Source organism: Oncorhynchus masou, chromosome 17 (assembly GCF_036934945.1).
Source record: "Oncorhynchus masou masou isolate Uvic2021 chromosome 17, UVic_Omas_1.1, whole genome shotgun sequence".
NCBI classification, from domain to species: domain Eukaryota; kingdom Metazoa; phylum Chordata; class Actinopteri; order Salmoniformes; family Salmonidae; genus Oncorhynchus; species Oncorhynchus masou.
The window spans coordinates 41781208-41806654 of NC_088228.1; the positions used below are offsets into that span (position 1 = coordinate 41781208).

Sequence of the window (25447 nt, forward strand, 5' to 3'; positions counted from 1 at the left end):
TGCCCTCTTCAGGACTGTCTTGTTGTGTTTGGACCATGTTAGTTTGTTGGTGATGTGGACGCCAAGGAACTTGAAGCTCTCAACCTGCTCCACTACAGCCCAGTGGATGAGAATGGGGGTGTGCTCGTTTTTTTTTCTGGAGTCCACGATCAGCTTCTTTGTCTTGATCACGTTGAGGGAGAGGTTGTAGTCCTGGCCCCACACAGCCAGGTCTCTGACCTCCTCCCAATAGGCTGTCTTGTTGGTGATCAGGCCTACCACTGTTGTGTCATCGGCAAACTTAATGTTGGTGTTGAAGTCGTGCCTGGCCATGCAGTCATGAGTGAACAGGGAGTACAGGAGGGGACTGAGCATGCACCCCTGAGGGGCCCCGGTGTTGAGGATCAGCGTGGCAGATGTGTTGTTACCTACCCTTACCACCTGGGGGCGGCCCGTCAGGAAGTCAAGGATCCAGTTGCAGAAGGTGTTTAGTCCCAGGGTCCTTAGCTTATTGATGAGCTTGAGGGAGAGGTTGTAGTCCAAACTTGATGATGTTGTTGGAGTCGTGCCTGGCCATGCAGTCGTGAGTGAACAGGGAGTATACCTCTGTTGTGGCCCGCGTGTTGAGGATCAGCGTGGCGGACGTGTTGTTACCTACCCTTACCACCTGGGGTGGCCCATCAGGAGGTCCAGGCTCCAGTTGCAGAGGGAGCTGTTCAGTCCCAGGGTCCTTAGAAAAGTGATGAGCTTTGAGGGCACTATGGTGTTAAATGCTGAGCTGTAGTCAACGAATAGCATTCTCCCATAGGTGATCATTTTGTCCAGGTGTCCAAGGGCAGTGTTCAGTGCAATAGTGATTGCGTCATCTGTGGATCTGTTGGGGCGGTATGCACATTTTGAGTGGGTCTTGCACCACTAGGAGCGCCGCCTCTGGATGAGCGTCTTCCTGTTTGCTTAACAGCGGTATGCGTCTCATTGAGTGCGGTTTTAGTGGTGGTATGTAGACAGCTACAAAAAATACAGATAAACTCTCTAGGTAGATAGTGTGGTCTACAGCTTATCATGAGATACTCTACCTCAGGTGAGCAAACCCTTGAGACTTCCTTAAAATCGTGCACCAGCTGTTGTTTACAAATATACATAGACTGCCACTCCTTGTCTTACCAGAGGCTAGTCCATAGAGCAGAAGTTAATCTCTCTGGTTCTTCTTCCTAGCTCCAGGACGGACACGCCCGTGGATAAGATGATGAGTTCGGGCACCCTGCGCCCTGACTCCGCCCCTGGAGAGGACGCCCCATCACCAGGCTCTACAGAGAGGAACGAGGTAAGACACCTGATGGAGGAAGATGAGATGTAACCACGTCTGTCTTGCAAAATATACAGATTTCTAGAAAATACATTTGAAGTCAGAAGTTTACTTACACTTAGGTTGGAGTCATTAAAACTTGTTTTTCAACCCCTCCACAAATTTCTTGTTAACAAACTATAGTTTTGGCAAGTTGGTTAGGACATCTACTGTGTGCATGACACAAGTCATTTTTCCAACAATTGTTTACAGACAGATTATTTCACTTACAATTCACTGTATCACAATTCTAGTGGGTCAGAAGTTTACATACACTAAGTTGACTGTGTCTTTAAACAGCTTGGAAAATTCCAGAAAATGATGTCATGGCTTTAGAAGCTTCTGATAGGCTAATTGACATCATTTGAGTCAATTGGAGGTGTACCTCGATGTAGTTCAAGGCCGACCTTCAAACTCAGTGCCTCTTTGCTTGACATCATGGAAAATCAAAGAAATCAGCCAAAGAAATGGTAGACCTCCACAAGTCTGGTTCATCCTTGGGAGCAATTTCTAAACGCCTGAAGGTACCACGTTCATCTGTACAAACAATAGTTCGCAAGTATAAATACCATGGGACCACGCAGCCGTCATACCGCTCAGGAAGGACACTTGTTCTGTCTCCTAGAGATGAATGTACTTTGGTGCGAAAAGTGCAAATCAATCCCAGAACAACAGCAAAGGACCTTTGGAAGATGCTGGAGGAAACGGGTACAAAAGTATCTATATCCACAGTAAAACGAGACCTATATTCACATAACCTGAAAGGCCGCTCAGCAAGGAAGAAGCCACTGCTGCTAAACCACCATAAAAAAGCCAGACTACGGTTTGGTCGCAAATAGGTCTTCCAAATGGACAATGACCCCAAGCATGCTTCCAAAGTTGTGGCAAAATGGCTTAAGGACAACAAAGTCAAGGTATTGGAGTGGCCATCACAAAGCCCTGACCTCAATCCTATAGAAAATGTGTAGGCAGAACTGAAAAGGCGTGTGAGCAAGGAGGCCCACAAACCTGACTCAGTTACACCAGCTCTGTCAGGAGTTATGGGCCAAAAGCTTGTGGAAGGCTACCCGAAACGTTTGACCCAAGTCAAACAATTTAAAGGCAATGCCAAATACTAATTGAGTGTATGTAAACTTCTGACCCACTTGGAATGTGATAAAAGAAATAAAAGCTGAAATAAATCATTCTCTCTACTATTATTCTGACATTTCACATTCTTAAAATAAAGTGGTGATCCTAACTGACCTAAGACAGGGAATTTTTACTAGCATTAAATGTCAGGAATTGGGAACTGAGTTTAAATGTATTTGGCTAAGGTGTATGTTATCCTCCGACTTCAACTGTAAGTGCATGAGAAACCATTTTTACCAACCAACTCTGGAGTCATCTTCTCTGCTGATGTGTATGGATTGGGGTTGTGGATTGTAGAGAGGATTACTTTCAAAGATGGTGGCCTTCTCCCTCAGTCTAAATATAGGCCGGACTTAGAGTCGAATGTGTGTGGTGTGTATGAGACTCACTGAGTCATCGACCTTCTGGGGCTTACAGGGCCTGTATTACAGCCAAGAGACATGTCACCTGCCCTCTCTCTCTCTCCCTCTCTCTGTCTCTCTTTCCCTCTGCATCTCCCTCGTCTTTGGCATTGTGTGTAAGTTAATGCCTATCAGATAGGCACTGCAGAGGGCTGAAGTTAGAGGGAAGGGGTGTGGGCTCAGTGCTGGCTTTGAATGTGAATGGCAGTATGTAAGAAGTTGGCTGTACTTCAAACTATTTCTGAATTTGGTTTATTTTAGTATGGTGTGTGTGTGTGTGACTACTGAGAAGTTGGAAGGGTTTTACCAGCAGTGTGTGTCTCTGTATTTACAGTGCGTTCAGAAAGTATTCAGACCCCTTGACTTTTTCCCACATGTTGTTACTTTACAGCCTCATTCTAACATGGACGACAAAACAATACTCTGCAATCTACACACAACACCCCATAATGACACAGTGAAAACAGGTTGTATGTGTGACGTTATGTTCACTGTGTCTCTGACCAGCTGCATGACTCGACAGAGAAGTTTGAGGAGTTCTACCGGCAGCGTCTGAGGGTCCAGCAGCACCTGGAACAGAAGCAGCAGCAGAGACAACTCTACCAGCAGATGCTGCTGGAGGGAGGGGTACAACACAGTGACCAGCCAGCCCCCGGGACAGACGCCATGCAGCACAGCCTCACTGAGACGTTCCTCAACAGGTTAGAGATTGGAATGTGGACACACACACACACACACACACACACACACACACACACACACACACACACACACAGGGCACACAGGTCAGTTCACCCATCACACAGGGCTTCAGGTCCTCAACAGGTCAGTTCACCCATCACTGGGCTTCAGGTCACAGGTCAGTTCACCCATCACTGCACACACAGGGCTTCAGGTCCTCAACAGGTCAGTTCACCCATCACTGCACACACAGGGCTTCAGGTCCTCAACAGGTCAGTTCACCCATCACTGCACACACAGGGCTTCAGGTCCTCAACAGGTCAGTTCACCCATCACTGCACACACAGGGCTTCAGGTCCTCAGGTCCTCAACAGGTCAGTTCACCCATCACTGCACACAGGGCTTCAGGTCCTCAACAGGTCTTCACCCATCACTGCACACACAGGGCTTCCTCCTCAACAGGTCAGTTCACCCATCACTGCACACACAGGGCTTCAGGTCCTCAACAGGTCAGTTCACCCATCACTGCACACACAGGGCTTCAGGTCCTCAACAGGTCAGTTCACCCATCACTGCACACACAGGGCTTCAGGTCCTCAACAGGTCAGTTCACCCATCACTGCACACACAGGGCTTCAGGTCCTCAACAGGTCAGTTCACCCATCACTGCACACAGGTCAGGGCTTCAGGTCCTCAACAGGTCAGTTCACCCATCACTGCACACACAGGGCTTCAGGTCCTCAACAGGTCAGTTCACCCATCACTGCACACACAGGGCTTCAGGTCCTCAACAGGTCAGTTCACCCATCACTGCACACACAGGGCTTCAGGTCCTCAACAGGTCAGTTCACCCATCACTGCACACACAGGGCTTCAGGTCCTCACTGCACACACAGGGCTTCAGGTCCTCAACAGGTCAGTTCACCCATCACTGCACACACAGGGCTTCAGGTCCTCAACAGGTCAGTTCACCCATCACTGCACACACAGGGGTCTTCACCCATCACTGGTCCCTCAACAGGTCAGTTCACCCATCACTGCACACACAGGGCTTCAGGTCCTCAACAGGTCACCCATCACTGTTCACCTCATCAGTTCACCCATCACTGCACACACAGGGCTTCAGGTCCTCAACAGGTCAGTTCACCCATCACTGCACACACAGGGCTTCAGGTCCTCAACAGGTCAGTTCACCCATCACTGCACACACAGGGCTTCAGGTCCTCAACAGGTCAGTTCACCCATCACTGCACACACAGGGCTTCAGGTCCTCAACAGGTCAGTTCACCCATCACTCACACACAGGGCTCACCTCAACAGGTCAGTTCACATCACTGCACACACAGGGCTTCAGGTCCTCAACAGGTCAGTTCACCCATCACTGCACACACAGGGCTTCAGGTCCTCAACAGGTCAGTTCACCCATCACTGCACACACTTCAGGGCTTCAGGTCCTCAACAGGTCAGTTCACCCCATCACTGCACACACAGGGCTTCAGGTCCTCAACAGGTCAGTTCACCCATCACTGCACACACAGGGCTTCAGGTCCTCAACAGGTCAGTTCACCCATCACTGCACACACAGGGCTTCAGGTCCTCAACAGGTCAGTTCACCCATCACTGCACACACAGGGCTTCAGGTCCTCAACAGGTCAGTTCACCCATCACTGCACACACAGGGCTTCAGGTCCTCAACAGGTCAGTTCACCCATCACTGCACACACAGGGCTTCAGGTCCTCAACAGGTCAGTTCACCCATCACTGCACACACAGGGCTTCAGGTCCTCAACAGGTCAGTTCACCCATCACTGCACACACAGGGCTTCAGGTCCTCAACAGGTCAGTTCACCCATCACTGCACACACAGGGCTTCAGGTCCTCAACAGGTCAGTTCACCCATCACTGCACACACAGGGCTTCAGGTCCTCAACAGGTCAGTTCACCCATCACTGCACACACAGGGCTTCAGGTCCTCAACAGGTCAGTTCACCCATCACTGCACACACAGGGCTTCAGGTCCTCAACAGGTCAGTTCACCCATCACTGCACACACAGGGCTTCAGGTCCTCAGGTCCACCCATCACTGCACAGGGCTTCAGGTCCTCAACAGGTCAGTTCATCACTGCACACACAGGGCTTCAGGTCCTCAACAGGTCAGTTCACCCATCACTGCACACACAGGGCTTCAGGTCCTCAACAGGTCAGTTCACCCATCACTGCACACACAGGGCTTCAGGTCCTCAACAGGTCAGTTCACCCATCACTGCACACACAGGGCTTCAGGTCCTCAACAGGTCAGTTCACCCATCACTGCACACACAGGGCTTCAGGTCCTCAACAGGTCAGTTCACCCATCACTGCACACACAGGGCTTCAGGTCCTCAACAGGTCAGTTCACCCATCACTGCACACACAGGGCTTCAGGTCCTCAACAGGTCAGTTCACCCATCACTGCACACACAGGGCAGGGCTTCAGGTCCACAGGGCTCAACAGGTCAGTTCACCCATCACTGCACACACAGGGCTTCAGGTCCTCAACAGGTCAGTTCACCCATCACTGCACACACAGGGCTTCAGGTCCTCAACAGGTCAGTTCACCCATCACTGCACAGGGCTTCAGGTCCTCAACAGGTCAGTTCACCCATCACTGCACACACAGGGCTTCAGGTCCTCAACAGGTCAGTTCACCCACACACAGGGCTTCACCTCAACAGGTCAGTTCACCCATCACTGCACACACAGGGCTTCAGGTCCTCAACAGGTCAGTTCACCCATCACTGCACACACAGGGCTTCAGGTCCTCAACAGGTCAGTTCACCCATCACTGCACACACAGGGCTTCAGGTCCTCAACAGGTCAGTTCACCCATCACTGCACACACAGGGCTTCAGGTCCTCAACAGGTCAGTTCACCCATCACTGCACACACAGGGCTTCAGGTCCTCAACAGGTCAGTTCACCCATCACTGCACACACAGGGCTTCAGGTCCTCAACAGGTCAGTTCACCCATCACTGCACACACAGGGCTTCAGGTCCTCAACAGGTCAGTTCACCCATCACTGCACACACAGGGCTTCAGGTCCTCAACAGGTCAGTTCACCCATCACTGCACACACAGGGCTTCAGGTCCTCAACAGGTCAGTTCACCCATCACTGCACACACAGGGCTTCAGGTCCTCAACAGGTCAGTTCACAGGTCCATCACTGCACACACAGGGCTTCAGGTCCTCAACAGGTCAGTTCACCCATCACTGCACACACAGGGCTTCAGGTCCTCAACAGGTCAGTTCACCCATCACTGCACACACAGGGCTTCAGGTCCTCAACAGGTCAGTTCACCCATCACTGCACACACAGGGCTTCAGGTCCTCACTGCAACAGGTCAGTTCAGTTCACCCATCACTGCACACACAGGGCTTCAGGTCCTCAACAGGTCAGTTCACCCATCACTGCACACACAGGGCTTCAGGTCCTCAACAGGTCAGTTCACCCATCACTGCACACACAGGGCTTCAGGTCCTCAACAGGTCAGTTCACCCATCACTGCACACACAGGGCTTCAGGTCCTCAACAGGTCAGTTCACCCATCACTGCACACACAGGGCTTCAGGTCCTCAACAGGTCAGTTCACCCATCACTGCACACACAGGGCTTCAGGTCCTCAACAGGTCAGTTCACCCATCACTGCACACACAGGGCTTCAGGTCCTCAACAGGTCAGTTCACCCATCACTGCACACACAGGGCTTCAGGTCCTCAACAGGTCAGTTCACCCATCACTGCACACACAGGGCTTCAGGTCCTCAACAGGTCAGTTCACCCATCACTGCACACACAGGGCTTCAGGTCCTCAACAGGTCAGTTCACCCATCACTGCACACACAGGGCTTCAGGTCCTCAACAGGTCAGTTCACCCATCACTGCACACACAGGGCTTCAGGTCCTCAACAGGTCAGTTCACCCATCACTGCACACACAGGGCTTCAGGTCCTCAACAGGTCAGTTCACCCATCACTGCACACACAGGGCTTCAGGTCCTCAACAGGTCAGTTCACCCATCACTGCACACACAGGGCTTCAGGTCCTCAACAGGTCAGTTCACCCATCACTGGTCACACATCAGGGGCTTCAGGTCCTCAACAGGTCAGTTCACCCATCACTGCACACACAGGGCTTCAGGTCCTCAACAGGTCAGTTCACCCATCACTGCACACACAGGGCTTCAGGTCCTCAACAGGTCAGTTCACCCATCACTGCACACAGGGCTGCACATCACTGCACACACAGGGCTTCAGGTCCTCAACAGGTCAGTTCACCCATCACTGCACACACAGGGCTTCAGGTCCTCAACAGGTCAGTTCACCCATCACTGCACACACTTCAGGTCCTCAACAGCTTCAGCACACACAGGGCTCCTCAACAGGTCAGTTCACCCATCACTGCACACACAGGGCTTCAGGTCCTCAACAGGTCAGTTCACCCATCACTGCACACACAGGGCTTCAGGTCCTCAACAGGTCAACAGGTCAGTTCACCCATCACTGCACACACAGGGCTTCAGGTCCTCAACAGGTCAGTTCACCCATCACTGCACACACAGGGCTTCAGGTCCTCAACAGGTCAGTTCACCCATCACTGCACACACAGGGCTTCAGGTCCTCAACAGGTCAGTTCACCCATCACTGCACACACAGGGCTTCAGGTCCTCAACAGGTCAGTTCACCCATCACTGCACACACAGGGCTTCAGGTCCTCAACAGGTCAGTTCACCCATCACTGCACACACAGGGCTTCAGGTCCTCAACAGGTCAGTTCACCCATCACTGCACACACAGGGCTTCAGGTCCTCAACAGGTCAGTTCACCCATCACTGCACACACAGGGCTTCAGGTCCTCAACAGGTCAGTTCACCCATCACTGCACACACAGGGCTTCAGGTCCTCAACAGGTCAGTTCACCCATCACTGCACACACAGGGCTTCAGGTCCTCAACAGGTCAGTTCACCCATCACTGCACACACAGGGCTTCAGGTCCTCAACAGGTCAGTTCACCCATCACTGCACACACAGGGCTTCAGGTCCTCAACAGGTCAGTTCACCCATCACTGCACACACAGGGCTTCAGGTCCTCAACAGGTCAGTTCACCCATCACTGCACACACAGGGCTTCAGGTCCTCAACAGGTCAGTTCACCCATCACTGCACACACAGGGCTTCAGGTCCTCAACAGGTCAGTTCACCCATCACTGCACACACAGGGCTTCAGGTCCTCAACAGGTCAGTTCACCCATCACTGCACACACAGGGCTTCAGGTCCTCAACAGGTCAGTTCACCCATCACTGCACACACAGGGCTTCAGGTCCTCAACAGGTCAGTTCATCACTGCACATCACTGGTCAGTTCACACACTGGGGCTTCAGGTCCTCAACAGGTCAGTTCACCCATCACTGCACACACAGGGCTTCAGGTCCTCAACAGGTCAGTTCACCCATCACTGCACACACAGGGCTTCAGGTCCTCAACAGGTCAGTTCACCCATCACTGCACACACAGGGCTTCAGGTCCTCAACAGGTCAGTTCACCCATCACTGCACACACAGGGCTTCAGGTCCTCAACAGGTCAGTTCACCCATCACTGCACACACAGGGCTTCAGGTCCTCAACAGGTCAGTTCACCCATCACTGCACACACAGGGCTTCAGGTCCTCAACAGGTCAGTTCACCCATCACTGCACACACAGGGCTTCAGGTCCTCAACAGGTCAGTTCACCCATCACTGCACACACAGGGCTTCAGGTCCTCAACAGGTCAGTTCACCCATCACTGCACACACAGGGCTTCAGGTCCTCAACAGGTCAGTTCACCCATCACTGCACACACAGGGCTTCAGGTCCTCAACAGGTCAGTTCACCCATCACTGCACACACAGGGCTTCAGGTCCTCAACAGGTCAGTTCACCCATCACTGCACACACAGGGCTTCAGGTCCTCAACAGGTCAGTTCAGCACACACAGGGCTTCAGGTCCTCAACAGGTCAGTTCACCCATCACTGCACACACAGGGCTTCAGGTCCTCAACAGGTCAGTTCACCCATCACTGCACACACAGGGCAGGTCCTCAACAGGTCAGTTCACCCATCACTGCACACACAGGGCTTCAGGTCCTCAACAGGTCAGTTCACCCATCACTGCACACACAGGGTTCTTCAGGTCCCTCAACAGGTCAGTTCACCCATCACTGCACACACAGGGCTTCAGGTCCTCAACAGGTCAGTTCACCCATCACTGCACACACAGGGCTTCAGGTCCTCAACAGGTCAGTTCACCCATCACTGCACACACAGGGCTTCAGGTCCTCAACAGGTCAGTTCACCCATCACTGCACACACAGGGCTTCAGGTCCTCAACAGGTCAGTTCACCCATCACTGCACACACAGGGCTTCAGGTCCTCAACAGGTCAGTTCACCCATCACTGCACACACAGGGCTTCAGGTCCTCAACAGGTCAGTTCACCCATCACTGCACACACAGGGCTTCAGGTCCTCAACAGGTCAGTTCACCCATCACTGCACACACAGGGCTTCAGGTCCTCAACAGGTCAGTTCACCCATCACTGCACACACAGGGCTTCAGGTCCTCAACAGGTCAGTTCACCCATCACTGCACACACAGGGCTTCAGGTCCTCAACAGGTCAGTTCACCCATCACTGCACACACAGGGCTTCAGGTCCTCAACAGGTCAGTTCACCCATCACTGCACACACAGGGCTTCAGGTCCTCAACAGGTCAGTTCACCCATCACTGCACACACAGGGCTTCAGGTCCTCAACAGGTCAGTTCACCCATCACTGCACACACTTCAGGTCCTCAACAGGTCAGTTCACCCATCACTGCACACACAGGGCTTCAGGTCCTCAACAGGTCAGTTCACCCATCACTGCACACACAGGGCTTCAGGTCCTCAACAGGTCAGTTCACCCATCACTGCACACACAGGGCTTCAGGTCCTCAACAGGTCAGTTCACCCATCACTGCACACACAGGGCTTCAGGTCCTCAACAGGTCAGTTCACCCATCACTGCACACACAGGGCTTCAGGTCCTCAACAGGTCAGTTCACCCATCACTGCACACACAGGGCTTCAGGTCCTCAGGTCAGTTCACCCATCACTGCACACACAGGGCTTCAGGTCCTCAACAGGTCAGTTCACCCATCACTGCACACACAGGGCTTCAGGTCCTCAACAGGTCAGTTCACCCATCACTGCACACACAGGGCTTCAGGTCCTCAACAGGTCAGTTCACCCATCACTGCACACACAGGGCTTCAGGTCCTCAACAGGTCAGTTCACCCATCACTGCACACACAGGGCTTCAGGGGCTTCAGGTCCTCAACAGGTCAGTTCACCCATCACTGCACACACAGGGCTTCAGGTCCTCAACAGGTCAGTTCACCCATCACTGCACACACAGGGCTTCAGGTCCTCAACAGGTCAGTTCACCCATCACTGCACACACAGGGCTTCAGGTCCTCAACAGGTCAGTTCACCCATCACTGCACACACAGGGCTTCAGGTCCTCAACAGGTCAGTTCACCCATCACTGCACACACAGGGCTTCAGGTCCTCAACAGGTCAGTTCACCCATCACTGCACACACAGGGCTTCAGGTCCTCAACAGGTCAGTTCACCCATCACTGCACACACAGGGCTTCAGGTCCTCAACAGGTCAGTTCACCCATCACTGCACACACAGGGCTTCAGGTCCTCAACAGGTCAGTTCACCCATCACTGCACACACAGGGCTTCAGGTCCTCAACAGGTCAGTTCACCCATCACTGCACACACAGGGCTTCAGGTCCTCAACAGGTCAGTTCACCCATCACTGCACACACAGGGCTTCAGGTCCTCAACAGGTCAGTTCACCCATCACTGCACACACAGGGCTTCAGGTCCTCAACAGGTCAGTTCACCCATCACTGCACACACAGGGCTTCAGGTCCTCAACAGGTCAGTTCACCCATCACTGCACACACAGGGCTTCAGGTCCTCAACAGGTCAGTTCACCCATCACTGCACACACAGGGCTTCAGGTCCTCAACAGGTCAGTTCACCCATCACTGCACACACAGGGCTTCAGGTCCTCAACAGGTCAGTTCACCCATCACTGCACAGGGCAACAGGGCTTCACTGGTCCAGGTCAACAGGTCAGTTCACCCATCACTGCACACACAGGGCTTCAGGTCCTCAACAGGTCAGTTCACCCATCACTGCACACACAGGGCTTCAGGTCCTCAACAGGTCAGTTCACCCATCACTGCACACACAGGGCTTCAGGTCCTCAACAGGTCAGTTCACCCATCACTGCACACACAGGGCTTCAGGTCCTCAACAGGTCAGTTCACCCATCACTGCACACACAGGGCTTCAGGTCCTCAACAGGTCAGTTCACCCATCACTGCACACAGGTCCTCAACAGGTCAGTTCACCCATCACTGCACACACAGGTTCAGGTCCTCAACAGGTCAGTTCACCCATCACTGCACACACAGGGCTTCAGGTCCTCAACAGGTCAGTTCACCCATCACTGCACACACAGGGCTTCAGGTCCTCAACAGGTCAGTTCACCCATCACTGCACACACAGGGCTTCAGGTCCTCAACAGGTCAGTTCACCCATCACTGCACACACAGGGCTTCAGGTCCTCAACAGGTCAGTTCACCCATCACTGCACACACAGGGCTTCAGGTCCTCAACAGGTCAGTTCACCCATCACTGCACACACAGGGCTTCAGGTCCTCAACAGGTCAGTTCACCCATCACTGCACACACAGGGCTTCAGGTCCTCAACAGGTCAGTTCACCCATCACTGCACACACAGGGCTTCAGGTCCTCAACAGGTCAGTTCACCCATCACTGCACACACAGGGCTTCAGGTCCTCAACAGGTCAGTTCACCCATCACTGCACACACAGGGCTTCAGGTCCTCAACCATCACTGCACACACAGGGCTCACTGCACACACAGGGCTTCAGGTCCTCAACAGGTCAGTTCACCCATCACTGCACACACAGGGCTTCAGGTCCTCAACAGGTCAGTTCACCCATCACTGCACACACAGGGCTTCAGGTCCTCAACAGGTCAGTTCACCCATCACTGCACACACAGGGCTTCAGGTCCTCAACAGGTCAGTTCACCCATCACTGCACACACAGGTCCTCAACAGCTTCAGCACACACAGGGCTCCCTCAACAGGTCAGTTCACCCATCACTGCACACACAGGGCTTCAGGTCCTCAACAGGTCAGTTCACCCATCACTGCACACACAGGGCTTCAGGTCCTCAACAGGTCAGTTCACCCATCACTGCACACACAGGGCTTCAGGTCCTCAACAGGTCAGTTCACCCATCACTGCACACACAGGGCTTCAGGTCCTCAACAGGTCAGTTCACCCATCACTGCACACACAGGGCTTCAGGTCCTCAACAGGTCAGTTCACCCATCACTGCACACACAGGGCTTCAGGTCCTCAACAGGTCAGTTCACCCATCACTGCACACACAGGGCTTCAGGTCCTCAACAGGTCAGTTCACCCATCACTGCACACACAGGGCTTCAGGTCCTCAACAGGTCAGTTCACCCATCACTGCACACACAGGGCTTCAGGTCCTCAACAGGTCAGTTCACCCATCACTGCACACACAGGGCTTCAGGTCCTCAACAGGTCAGTTCACCCATCACTGCACACACAGGGCTTCAGGTCCTCAACAGGTCAGTTCACCCATCACTGCACACACAGGGCTTCAGGTCCTCAACAGGTCAGTTCACCCATCACTGGTCCTCAACAGGTCAGTTCACCCATCACTGCACACACAGGGCTTCAGGTCCTCAACAGGTCAGTTCACCCATCACTGCACACACAGGGCTTCAGGTCCTCAACAGGTCAGTTCACCCATCACTGCACACACAGGGCTTCAGGTCCTCAACAGGTCAGTTCACCCATCACTGCACACACAGGGCTTCAGGTCCTCAACAGGTCAGTTCACCCATCACTGCACACACAGGGCTTCAGGTCCTCAACAGGTCAGTTCACCCATCACTGCACACACAGGGCTTCAGGTCCTCAACAGGTCAGTTCACCCATCACTGCACACACAGGGCTTCAGGTCCTCAACAGGTCAGTTCACCCATCACTGCACACACAGGGCTTCAGGTCCTCAACAGGTCAGTTCACCCATCACTGCACACACAGGGCTTCAGGTCCTCAACAGGTCAGTTCACCCATCACTGCACACACAGGGCTTCAGGTCCTCAACAGGTCAGTTCACCCATCACTGCACACACAGGGCTTCAGGGTCCTCACCCATCACTGTCAGTTCACCCATCACTGCACACACAGGGGGCTTCAGGTCCTCAACAGGTCAGTTCACCCATCACTGCACACACAGGGCTTCAGGTCCTCAACAGGTCAGTTCACCCATCACTGCACACACAGGGCTTCAGGTCCTCAACAGGTCAGTTCACCCATCACTGCACACACAGGGCTTCAGGTCCTCAACAGGTCAGTTCACCCATCACTGCACACACAGGGCTTCAGGTCCTCAACAGGTCAGTTCACCCATCACTGCACACACAGGGCTTCAGGTCCTCAACAGGTCAGTTCACCCATCACTGCACACACAGGGCTTCAGGTCCTCAACAGGTCAGTTCACCCATCACTGCACACACAGGGCTTCAGGTCCTCAACAGGTCAGTTCACCCATCACTGCACACACAGGGCTTCAGGTCCTCAACAGGTCAGTTCACCCATCACTGCACACACAGGGCTTCAGGTCCTCAACAGGTCAGTTCACCCATCACTGCACACACAGGGCTTCAGGTCCTCAACAGGTCAGTTCACCCATCACTGCACACACAGGGCTTCAGGTCCTCAACAGGTCAGTTCACCCATCACTGCACACACAGGGCTTCAGGTCCTCAACAGGTCAGTTCACCCATCACTGCACACACAGGGCTTCAGGTCCTCAACAGGTCAGTTCACCCATCACTGCACACACAGGGCTTCAGGTCCTCAACAGGTCAGTTCACCCATCACTGCACACACAGGGCTTCAGGTCCTCAACAGGTCAGTTCACCCATCACTGCACACACAGGGCTTCAGGTCCTCAACAGGTCAGTTCACCCATCACTGCACACACAGGGCTTCAGGTCCTCAACAGGTCAGCACACACAGGGGTCTTCACCCATCACTCACTGCACACACAGGGCTTCAGGTCCTCAACAGGTCAGTTCACCCATCACTGCACACACAGGGCTTTAGGTCCTCAACAGGTCAGTTCACCCATCACTGCACACACAGGGCTTCAGGTCCTCAACGGGTCAGTTCACCCATCACTGCACACACAGGGCTTCAGGTCCTCAACGGGTCAGTTCACCCATCACTGCACACACAGGGCTTTAGGTCCTCAACAGGTCAGTTCACCCATCACTGCACACACAGGGCTTCAGGTCCTCAACAGGTCAGTTCACCCATCACTGCACACACAGGGCTTCAGGTCCTCAACAGGTCAGTTCACCCATCACTGCACACACAGGGCTTCAGGTCCTCAACAGGTCAGTTCACCCATCACTGCACAAAGTCTGAAACCAACATAACAAACATGAGGTTGCCTTGATTTTCTGTGGTTTGATGAGTTGCCATTTTGTCCCAAACCTTGTAATGACTCTCCTGTTGCTCTATCTGTGGCAGACCACCTTCTGTCAGACGCTTAATTATGTCATGTAGTTCCTTCATGTGATGAATGGAATAAGGGTTGTTGCTAAACATATTGATTAAATCAAGCACGATTGCCTCAGCCATTTGCAAAAAAACAAAACTTGGCGGATTTTAGAAGACACAGACCCCTCCCTGTACAGCCCATGGCTTCGACCTAACACGAGGCAATGGAAAGACACGTGTTAAATCCCCAAAATTCAGGACAGTCTGGGTTCAGCGTGATACCAAAATATGGGACATTCTGAATCTAGTTAAAGTAGGAAAGGACAAAGAAAGGTCCCAAGAGAACTGTGGAGACACTAAGGATGTCATTATGCCCTGACCTTATAAATAATGCAGGGGGGTTAGATAAGGGGAGATCAAAAGGGCTTTGTCCTACTGATGCACACCAGTCTAGAAGGGAGAGCATTAGTGATGGGTCGCTCGCGAACAAACAGATATTTTTGGTGATCGCCTGGAACAGAACCGCATCTGTGAAGGCACTGTTCATGAGGCTCCCTGATTTGCATACTGCTTATTGAGCTTATTGAGCTGCAAACAGCGATGATCTGTAGATAAGTTCTAATATCATGAAGGTGGTTATTCCTCACTGCAGGAGCAATGGGAAGAGGTGAGAGCCCCATTCTGTTCCACCCAAAATGTTTTGCGGTGTGTTTAAAATTCAAATAAAAAGCGTCCTTTTCTTTGTTGCAAGAGATGTAATTTCGTGAGGTACAATGTATTTGAACTCAGGTATACAATCTGACATAATGGTTGGCAACCTTTTTCTGCTTACATTAGAAATGTGATATTTTTCAGGGTTTGGATTTTTTATTAACTACTGAACGAAGAGCCGTTTCGGAGCCAAATGAACAGCTCATTTAGATGAGCGGAGCCAAAAGATTTGGACTGCCAATCACTGGAGAGCATGGCCTGACCCTATGATGTCATCTCGGCTATGGTGAAACCACAGTTCAATGAGAGAATCTAGCCTCAGCCTTGATGCTTCAAAGCCTGGATGTGACTGTTGTATTGTCCTGTTGGACACAACTGCTGACTAATGCTTAGAGACACACGACTTGACATACTGGTGCTTTTCTCAGTAACGGGTTGTGAAAGGGGATGTTGGTCTGTGTGTGTTGGGGGGAGGTGCTGATGGTTGGTGATGATTAATGATTGGGTGTATAGTGGAGCCTGGTACCCCAGAGGGAGCAGGGTGTGCCTCGGGTCTGGGCTGGGCAGGGGGAGGCTGGAGTGGAGGAAGCCACAAGGGACCCCTCATTGTTACCCCCCGCCGCCTGCTGCTCCTCTCTGTTCTTTATGAACGGTCTTTAATGTCCTGAGCACCAGCTGCCCCTGTGGTACCGTGTGTCTCTGCAGCAGAGCCAGACTCCGACTGTCATAATCCAACATATTTAACCTACTGACACTATTAAAAAGACAGAGGTGTGTCTGTCCTGTGTATTAACCTGTGTGTTCTGTCTACCCAGGTCTATTCAGAAGCTGGAGGAGTTGAACGTTGGGATGGAGAGTCTAGAGGAGGATGTCCAGTCTCTGGCCCAGCAGTGCAATGGTACCGGCCCCTCTCCCGAGAACAACAATATCGGTGACCCCGTAGGCTTGACCCCTGACCCCGCCGTGACCCTGACCCCCGAGCAGGGCCAGCCCCATGGAGGAGGGGTGGTCAGCAGCACGCCACAACGCACCGCAGCGGGTCGGGGGGTACACCCACCGAACGAATCCCCAGTGGTCTGCCAGAGGTGAGCTACGGGTGGGTGTGTGTGTGTCACACACATATGTCTGTGTGGCAGGTTTGTATACATTTAGTTTGTCTTTGTGAACATACACGGAGTAATGTACTAATGTGTTGTATCTGTGTGTGGTCTAGTCCTCAAGTAGCCGGACAGCCTTCCACATTAGACGACTCACCAGGAGCCCTAACCCGAAGTACGGAGGTAGGTTCCTATCCCCTTCTCTTCCGTCCGTACACACACAGTCTAACCTTGAGGAGTGAGAGGCATTGGGGCATCAGGTAGCCTAGTGGTTAGAGCGTAGGGCCAGTAACCGAAAGGTTGCTGGATCGAATCCCCGAGCTGACTGCCTTGTTCTGCCCCTGAACAAGGCAGTTAACCCACTGTTCCCGGTAGGCCGTCGTCCTGCCCCTGAACAAGGCAGTTAACCCACTGTTCCCGGTAGGCCGTCGTCCTGCCCCTGAACAAGGCAGTTAACCCACTGTTCCCGGTAGGCCGTCGTCCTGCCCCTGAACAAGGCAGTTAACCCACTGTTCCCGGTAGGCCGTCGTCCTGCCCCTGAACAAGGCAGTTAACCCACTGTTCCCGGTAGGCCGTCGTCCTGCCCCTGAACAAGGCAGTTAACCCACTGTTCCCGGTAGGCCGTCGTCCTGCCCCTGAACAAGGCAGTTAACCCACTGTTCCCGGTAGGCCGTCGTCCTGCCCCTGAACAAGGCAGTTAACCCACTGTTCCCCGGTAGGCCGTTGTCCTGCCCCTGAACAAGGCAGTTAACCCACTGTTCCCCGGTAGGCCGTCGTCCTGCCCCTGAACAAGGCAGTTAACCCATTGTTCCCCGGTAGGCCGTCGTCCTGCCCCTGAACAAGGCAGTTAACCCACTGTTCCCGGTAGGCCGTCGTCCTGCCCCTGAACAAGGCAGTTAACCCACTGTTCCCGGTAGGCCGTCGTCCTGCCCCTGAACAAGGCAGTTAACCCACTGTTCCCCGGTAGGCCGTCGTCCTGCCCCTGAACAAGGCAGTTAACCCACTGTTCCCGGTAGGCCGTCGTCCTGCCTCTGAACAAGGCAGTTAACCCACTGTTCCCGGTAGGCCGTCGTCCTGCCCCTGAACAAGGCAGTTAACCCACTGTTCCCGGTAGGCCGTCGTCCTGCCCCTGAACAAGGCAGTTAACCCACTGTTCCCGGTAGGCCGTTACTGTAGAATAAGAATTTGTTCTTCACTGACTTGCCTAGTTAAATACATCAAATAAAAAAATGAGTATCAATTCAGTCATGCACAGTAATCCTAGATTATGCACTGTGATGAGTGGAGATTGAATCCATCAGATTATAGTTAGACCAGCAGTGATGAAGAGTGTTCCATGTTGAGCTGTTGGCTCTATTTCACAATAATGGCGTAAAGATCAACCCAGTTTACACTGGTAATTATGTTATTGCCACTGTATATGTGCGGGCAGTTCTGTGTGTGTGTGAAAGACCTTTATTTTGTTACAATGTTTATTTAACTAGGCACGTCAATTCAGAACAAATGTTTATTTACAATGACAGCCTACACCGGCCAAACCCGGACGACTCTGGGCCCGTCCTATGGGACTCCCAATCACGGCCGGATGTGATACAGCCTGGACCTTCTGAACTCTGCTGACGGGCTAAAAAGCCCGAATGTCTGTCTGTGTGTGTTGCAGGGGGACAAGCCCAAGGCCCTGTTTGTAGCTGTGAACACTTTGGAGGACACTCAGGCAGTGCGCGCTGTAGCCTTCCACCCCACGGGGGCGCTATACGCTGTGGGCTCCAACTCTAAGACGCTACGCGTGTGTGCCTACCCAGATGCACCACTGGATACCAGGTGACACACACACAGCCTAATAACTAATCATTCCTGAAAGGGTGATATCTACTGACTTTACCTCTCTCCCCCCCTCTCCTCCCTCAGTGGGGTGTCGGGTATGACCAAGCACCATAAGGGTTCTATCTACTGACTTTATCTCTCTCTCCCCCCCCCCTCTCCTCCCTCAGTGGGGTGTCGGGTATGACCAAGCACCATAAGGGTTCTATCTACTGACTTTATCTCTCTCCCCCCCCCCCCTCTCCTCCCTCAGTGGGGTGTCGGGTATGACCAAGCACCATAAGGGTTCTATCTACTGACTTTATCTCTCTCTCCCCCCCCCTCTCCTCCCTCAGTGGGGTGTCGGGTATGACCAAGCACCATAAGGGTTCTATCTACTGACTTTATCTCTCCCCCCCCCCCCTCTCCTCCCTCAGTGGGGTGTCGGGTATGACCAAGCACCATAAGGGTTCTATCTACTGACTTTATCTCTCCCCCCCCTCTCCTCCCTCAGTGGGGTGTCGGGTATGACCAAGCACCATAAGGGTTCTATCTACTGACTATATCTCTCTCTCCCCCCCTCCCCTCCCTCAGTGGGGTGTCGGGTATGACCAAGCACCATAAGGGTTCTATCTACTGACTTTACCTCTAACCCCCTCTCCTCCCTCAGTGGGGTGTCGGGTATGACCAAGCACCATAAGGGTTCTATCTACTGACTTTACCTCTCTCTCCCCCCTCTCCTCCCTCAGTGGGGTGTCGGGTATGACCAAGCAGCCGGAGGTTCGTTTTAAGAGGAATAAGCACCATAAGGGTTGATATCTACTGACTTTACCTCTCTCTCTCCTCTCCTCCCTCAGTGGGGTGTCGGGTATGACCAAGCACCATAAGGGTTCTATCTACTGACTTTACCTCTCTCTCTCCTCTCCTCCCTCAGTGGGGTGTTGGGTATGACCAAGCACCATAAGGGTTCTATCTACTGACTTTACCTCTCTCCCCCCCTCTCCTCCCTCAGTGGGGTGTCGGGTATGACCAAGCAGCCGGAGGTTCGTTTTAAGAGAAATAAGCACCATAAGGGTTCTATCTACTGACTTTACCTCTCTCTCCCCCCCTCTCCTCCCTCAGTGGGGTGTCGGGTATGACCAAGCAGCCGGACGTTTGTTTTAAGAGGAATAAGCACCATAAGGGTTCTATCTACTGACTTTATCTCTCCCCCCCTCTCCTCCCTCAGTGGGGTGTCGGGTATGACCAAGCAGCCGGAGGTTTGTTTTAAGAGGAATAAGCACCATAAGGGTTCTATCTACTGACTTTCTCTCCTCCCTCAGTGGGGTGTCGGGTATGACCAAGCACCATAAGGGTTCTATCTACTGACTTTACCTCTCTCTCCCCCCTCCCCTCCCTCAGTGGGGTGTCGGGTATGACCAAGCACCATAAGGGTTCTATCTACTGACTTTATCTCTCCCCCCCTCTCCTCCCTCAGTGGGGTGTCGGGTATGACCAAGCAGCCGGGGGTTCGTTTTAAGAGGAATAAGCACCATAAGGGTTGATATCTACTGACTCTCTCTCCCCCCCTCTCCTCCCTCAGTGGGGTGTCGGGTATGACCAAGCAGCCGGAGGTTCGTTTTAAGTGGAATAAGCACCATAAGGGTTCTATCTACTGACTTTACCTCTCTCTCCCCCCTCCCCTCCCTCAGTGGGGTGTCGGGTATGACCAAGCAGCCGGAGGTTCGTTTTAAGAGGAATAAGCACCATAAAGGTTCTATCTACTGTGTGGCCTGGAGTCACTGTGGAAAGCTACTAGCCACCGGCTCCAATGACAAATATGTCAAAGTCCTGCCCTTCAGTGCCGAGACCTGCAACGCCACAGGTAAACTCAATACACAGTTTCAAATCCGTTTCCTTTCCATTCAAAGGTTGGGAATCTATAACATTTAAATCCACTCTATACTCGGGTTGGGATCAATTCAGTTTAAATGTAATTCATCTCCTGAAATGACTGAATTAAATCAATATACACCTGACAATGAACGTTCCAGTTGTCTTGATTTCAGCTCTTCCCATTAAAGTTTGAGTCTCTCTCTCAGGTCCCGACCTGGAGTTCAGTATGCACGACGGCACCATCAGAGACCTGGCGTTCATGGAGGGACCAGAGAGTGGAGGGGCCATCCTGACCAGCGCCGGAGCCGGAGACTGTAACATCTACACCACTGACTGCCAGAGAGGACAGGGGCTGCACGCTCTCAGCGGACACACAGGTACACACACCACTTCGATATGGAAAATAAAAGGCTTCCATGAGAGAGAGAGACTGATGGTCCGTGTGTTTATTCTCAGGTCACGTTCTGTCTCTGTATACGTGGGGAGGGTGGATGATAGCGTCAGGCTCTCAGGACAAGACTGTGAGGTTCTGGGACCTGAGGATACCCACTTGTGTTAGAGTGGTGGGCACTGCCTTCCATGGATCAGGTTGGTACTGCTACCCTACACACCAAGAAACAGACCCACACACATTTATGAGACCTCCTTATTCGTCTTTCTCCCTCTTCCCCTCCGTCTAATATTCTCTGTTTCTTTTCTTCTCTTCTCTCCCCCTCTCAGGCAGTCCCGTTGCCTCGGTAGCGGTTGACCCTAGCGGTCGTCTCCTAGCGACGGGCCAGGAGGACAGCGGCTGTATGCTCTATGACATCAGAGGGGGGCGCGTTGTGCAGACGTACCGGCCCCACTCCAGCGACGTGCGCTCCGTTAGGTTCTCCCCCGGGGCACATTACCTGCTCACTGGTTCCTACGACACCAAGGTCATGATCAGCAACCTGCAAGGTAAGGAAGACATCTAGCCTCACTCCTCCTCGTTTCCTTCTCACTGCCCATTAGAGGAGAAGGTCACAGGGATGGGGCCGCTGGCTTTTTCACCCAATGGGTTTTGAGAAGGGGACAAAAAGAGGGCACGAGGAGTGGGCTATTGAGTTCTTCCCCTCGTCTCTGGTGGGTGTGTTCTTCAACTGTGTAACTGCGCGTTAGCAGTCTTACCAAAGCACAAAGACGCTAGTGAAGTATTTATTTGTTTAAGCTGCTATCAATGACTTGGACTCAGAGGTCCAAGCATGTGTTATTTGGGCCCTTTGTACTCACAATATATTGAAATGTGTTTTTGTCTCTGTAGGTGACTTGACGAAGCCGTTGCCCCTGACTCTGGTAGGGGAGCACGGTGACAAGGTGATCCAGTGCAGGTGGCATACACACGACCTGTCCTTCCTCTCCTCCTCTGCTGACCGTACCGTCACACTCTGGACACACAACCCCTAACAGACACACACGACCTGTCCTTCGTTTCCTCCTCTGCTGACCGTCACACTCTGGACACACAACCCCTAACAGACACACGACCTGTCCTTCCTCTCCTCCTCTGCTGACCGTCACACTCTGGACACACAACCCCTAACAGACACACACGACCTGTCCTTCCTTTCCTCCTCTGCTGACCGTACCATCACACTCTGGACACACAACCCCTAACAGACACACACGACCTGTCCTTCCTCTCCTGACCGTCACACTCTGGACACACAACCCCTAACAGACACACACGACCTGTCCTTCCTCTCCTCCTCTGCTGACCGTACCGTCACACTCTGGACACACAACCCCTAACAGACACACACGACCTGTCCTTCCTTTCCTCCTCTGCTGACCGTACCGTCACACTCTGGACACACAACCCCTAACAGACACACACGACCTGTCCTTCCTCTCCTCCTCTGCTGACCGTCACACTCTGGACACACAACCCCTAACAGACACACACGACCTGTCCTTCCTCTCCTCCTCTGCTGACCGTCACACTCTGGACACACAACCCCTAACAGACACACACGACCTGTCCTTCCTCTCCTCCTCTGCTGACCGTCACACTCTGGACACACAACCCCTAACAGACACACACGACCTGTCCTTCCTTTCCTCCTCTGCTGACCGTACCGTCACACTCTGGACACACAACCCCTAACAGACACACACGACCTGTCCTTCCTCTCCTCCTCTGCTGACCGTCACACTCTGGACACACAACCCCTAACAGACACACACGACCTGTCCTTCCTCTCCTCCTCTGCTGACCGTCACACTCTGGACACACAACCCCTAACAGACACACACGACCTGTCCTTCCTCTCCTCTGCTGACCGTACCGTCACACTCTGGACACACAACCCCTAACAGACACACACGACCTGTCCTTCCTCTCCTCCTCTGCTGACCGTCACACTCTGGACACACAACCCCTAACAGACACACACGACCTGTCCTTCCACTCCTCCTCTGCTGACCGTCACACTCTGGACACACAACCCCTAACAGACACACACGACCTGTCCTTCCTCTCCTCCTCTGCTGACCGTCACACTCTGGACACACAACCCCTAACAGACACACGACCTGTCCTTCCACTCCTCCTCTGCTGACCGTCACACTCTGGACACACAACCCCTAACAGACACACACGACCTGTCCTTCCTCTCCTCCTCTGCTGACCGTCACACTCTGGACACACAACCCCTAACAGACACACACTCACGCAACACAACCCCTAATGCATGCACATAGCTTGTGAACACACACAAATATAGACACACACACACAACCCCTAAGTCACATATAGTGGACATGCATAACCTGTAATACACAACCTGGACACACACATGCACCCTTCTCCTGACACTCTTTTTCCTCTTGCAGCAAGCAGGACAGTTTGTCCCGCTGTACATTTGGTTGTGTGGCTGTCTGTGGGTATCGTTTAGCTGTATTTAGGTTTGATTTCGTATCTTGCTCAGCTCCCCTCAACATCACTGCTTCTGTGAACAACTCTCACTTTAGCAAATGCATCCCCTAGGTGTGTGTGTGAGTGAAAAGGAGAGAGTGAAAAAGTGCACCAACTGACCATTCCCTTCGCTCTATCATGCCATTCCTCCACTCGCCCATGACTCTTCACATATTCATCTACAAATGATCTACTCCATGTTTTGAATAAGGAGAGGGATGTTTTGCTACAGTGCATTGTTTCATATGGTGTCTCGAGTTATCCAGTCTCCCAATACAGAAACCCATGTGGGTCCCTCTCCATTTCAGGTCAAAAAGTTATCTGTGAGATCTTTTCAAGAACAAATTGACATTCCTAATTAGTTTGCACAGTCAGTGTTTTTGTTACAGCATGTGTTACTATGCTGCTATTATTTGAGAAGAAACCAAGGCAACGATGTTGAGATCTAAACTGCTCAGTACATCAGGTCCTCCTTGAGAAGAAACCAAGGCAACGATGTTGAGATCTAAACTGCTCAGTACATCAGGTCCTCCTTGAAGAAACCAAGGCAACGATGTTGAGATCTAAACTGCTCAGTACATCAGGTCCTCCTTGAGAAGAAACCAAGGCAACGATGTTGAGATCTAAACTGCTCAGTACATCAGGTCCTCCTTGAGAAGAAACCAAGGCAACGATGTTGAGATCTAAACTGCTCAGTACATCAGGTCCTCCTTGAGAAGAAACCAAGGCAACGATGTTGAGATCTAAACTGCTCAGTACATCAGGTCCTCCTTGAGAAGAAACCAAGGCAACGATGTTGAGATCTAAACTGCTGAGTACATCAGGTCCTCCTTGCCAGAGATGAATCTGTTGCAGAGGTCGATCAATTAGCTATCGGTTGCTTAGCTGTTGTCAATACTACTACTGTGGGAGTTTCCGATGCCTAACGTTACTGTACAAGTCTGCCCACCGTATTTCTGCTTTAGGCTTTGTAAATATCGGAGTTTTTAATGCTGAGTCCGTGTTTGGTGCAAAATGCTGTCTTCAGACAGTTGTTGTGGTGGTTCTTGCTATGGCTTGCCTGCAAATAGGAAAAATAAAATGGTTGTTTTATATCGACTTGGAAGGGAATAGCACATCTACTTGTTGGCTTGGCCAGCTTCAGTGTGCGGTTAAGCAACACTCCCTGTGGAGTGTAGCTTTGCTTTCATCTGCAATGTTACTGGTTGCTACCTAGATGGCAGGCTCTGCCTATTTTGAAAGGGAGTAGCTTGTGCACAATATCTTCGAAAACGATATCTTCAATATCTTCGAAAACGATCAACCGTATTCAGGGTGTTTTGCGTTTCTTACTTTCAGTTTCTGTGTTTTGCACTTTGTCACTAGACACACCATTTAATACAGGTTTTGTTTGATTTAGCAAAATGCAGGCTTGAGTTTTAGGCTTTGTTCTTTGTACAGTTTCTCATTTTAAATTAAAAGGCCAAACTAATAAATAGATGTATTTATTTATCTTTTATTATTTTAAAATGTTCTTGTAATATAGGCATCCTGTTCTGTTGATATGAAATTAGATAGTGGTTCCATTATGTAGCTTTTCTAAACCTTGTTTTAAGTGACTAAGAGAAATGAGCTTATTGAACTGTGATCGCTGCTGTGGTATCTAAATAAAATCCTCTGACATTTCATACGGAACTTGTGTGGTCTGTGATGTCCTTTGTAATACAGTGAAATCATAAACTCAGCAAAAAAATTAAACGTCCCTTTTTCAGGACTCCTTTTAAATATAATTAGT

General features: G+C 51.9%; 1 protein-coding gene across 1 annotated transcript in view; it reads left to right on the top strand.

The window, feature by feature from the left end:
* The window catches only part of wdr47a (WD repeat domain 47a), a 37559-nt gene extending 12212 nt beyond the window's left edge, over positions 1–25347 (top strand). Inside the window, exons 8-17 of the mRNA XM_064993407.1 lie at positions 1195–1303; positions 3364–3557; positions 16782–17051; positions 17180–17246; positions 18724–18884; positions 20555–20727; positions 20945–21115; positions 21195–21326; positions 21459–21677; positions 22021–25347. Of these exons, the coding sequence (XP_064849479.1) occupies positions 1195–1303; positions 3364–3557; positions 16782–17051; positions 17180–17246; positions 18724–18884; positions 20555–20727; positions 20945–21115; positions 21195–21326; positions 21459–21677; positions 22021–22163 (1639 nt within the window). The 3' untranslated portion in view covers positions 22164–25347. The remainder of the gene's footprint in view (positions 1–1194; positions 1304–3363; positions 3558–16781; positions 17052–17179; positions 17247–18723; positions 18885–20554; positions 20728–20944; positions 21116–21194; positions 21327–21458; positions 21678–22020) is intronic.
* Positions 25348–25447: the final 100 nt, after the last annotated feature.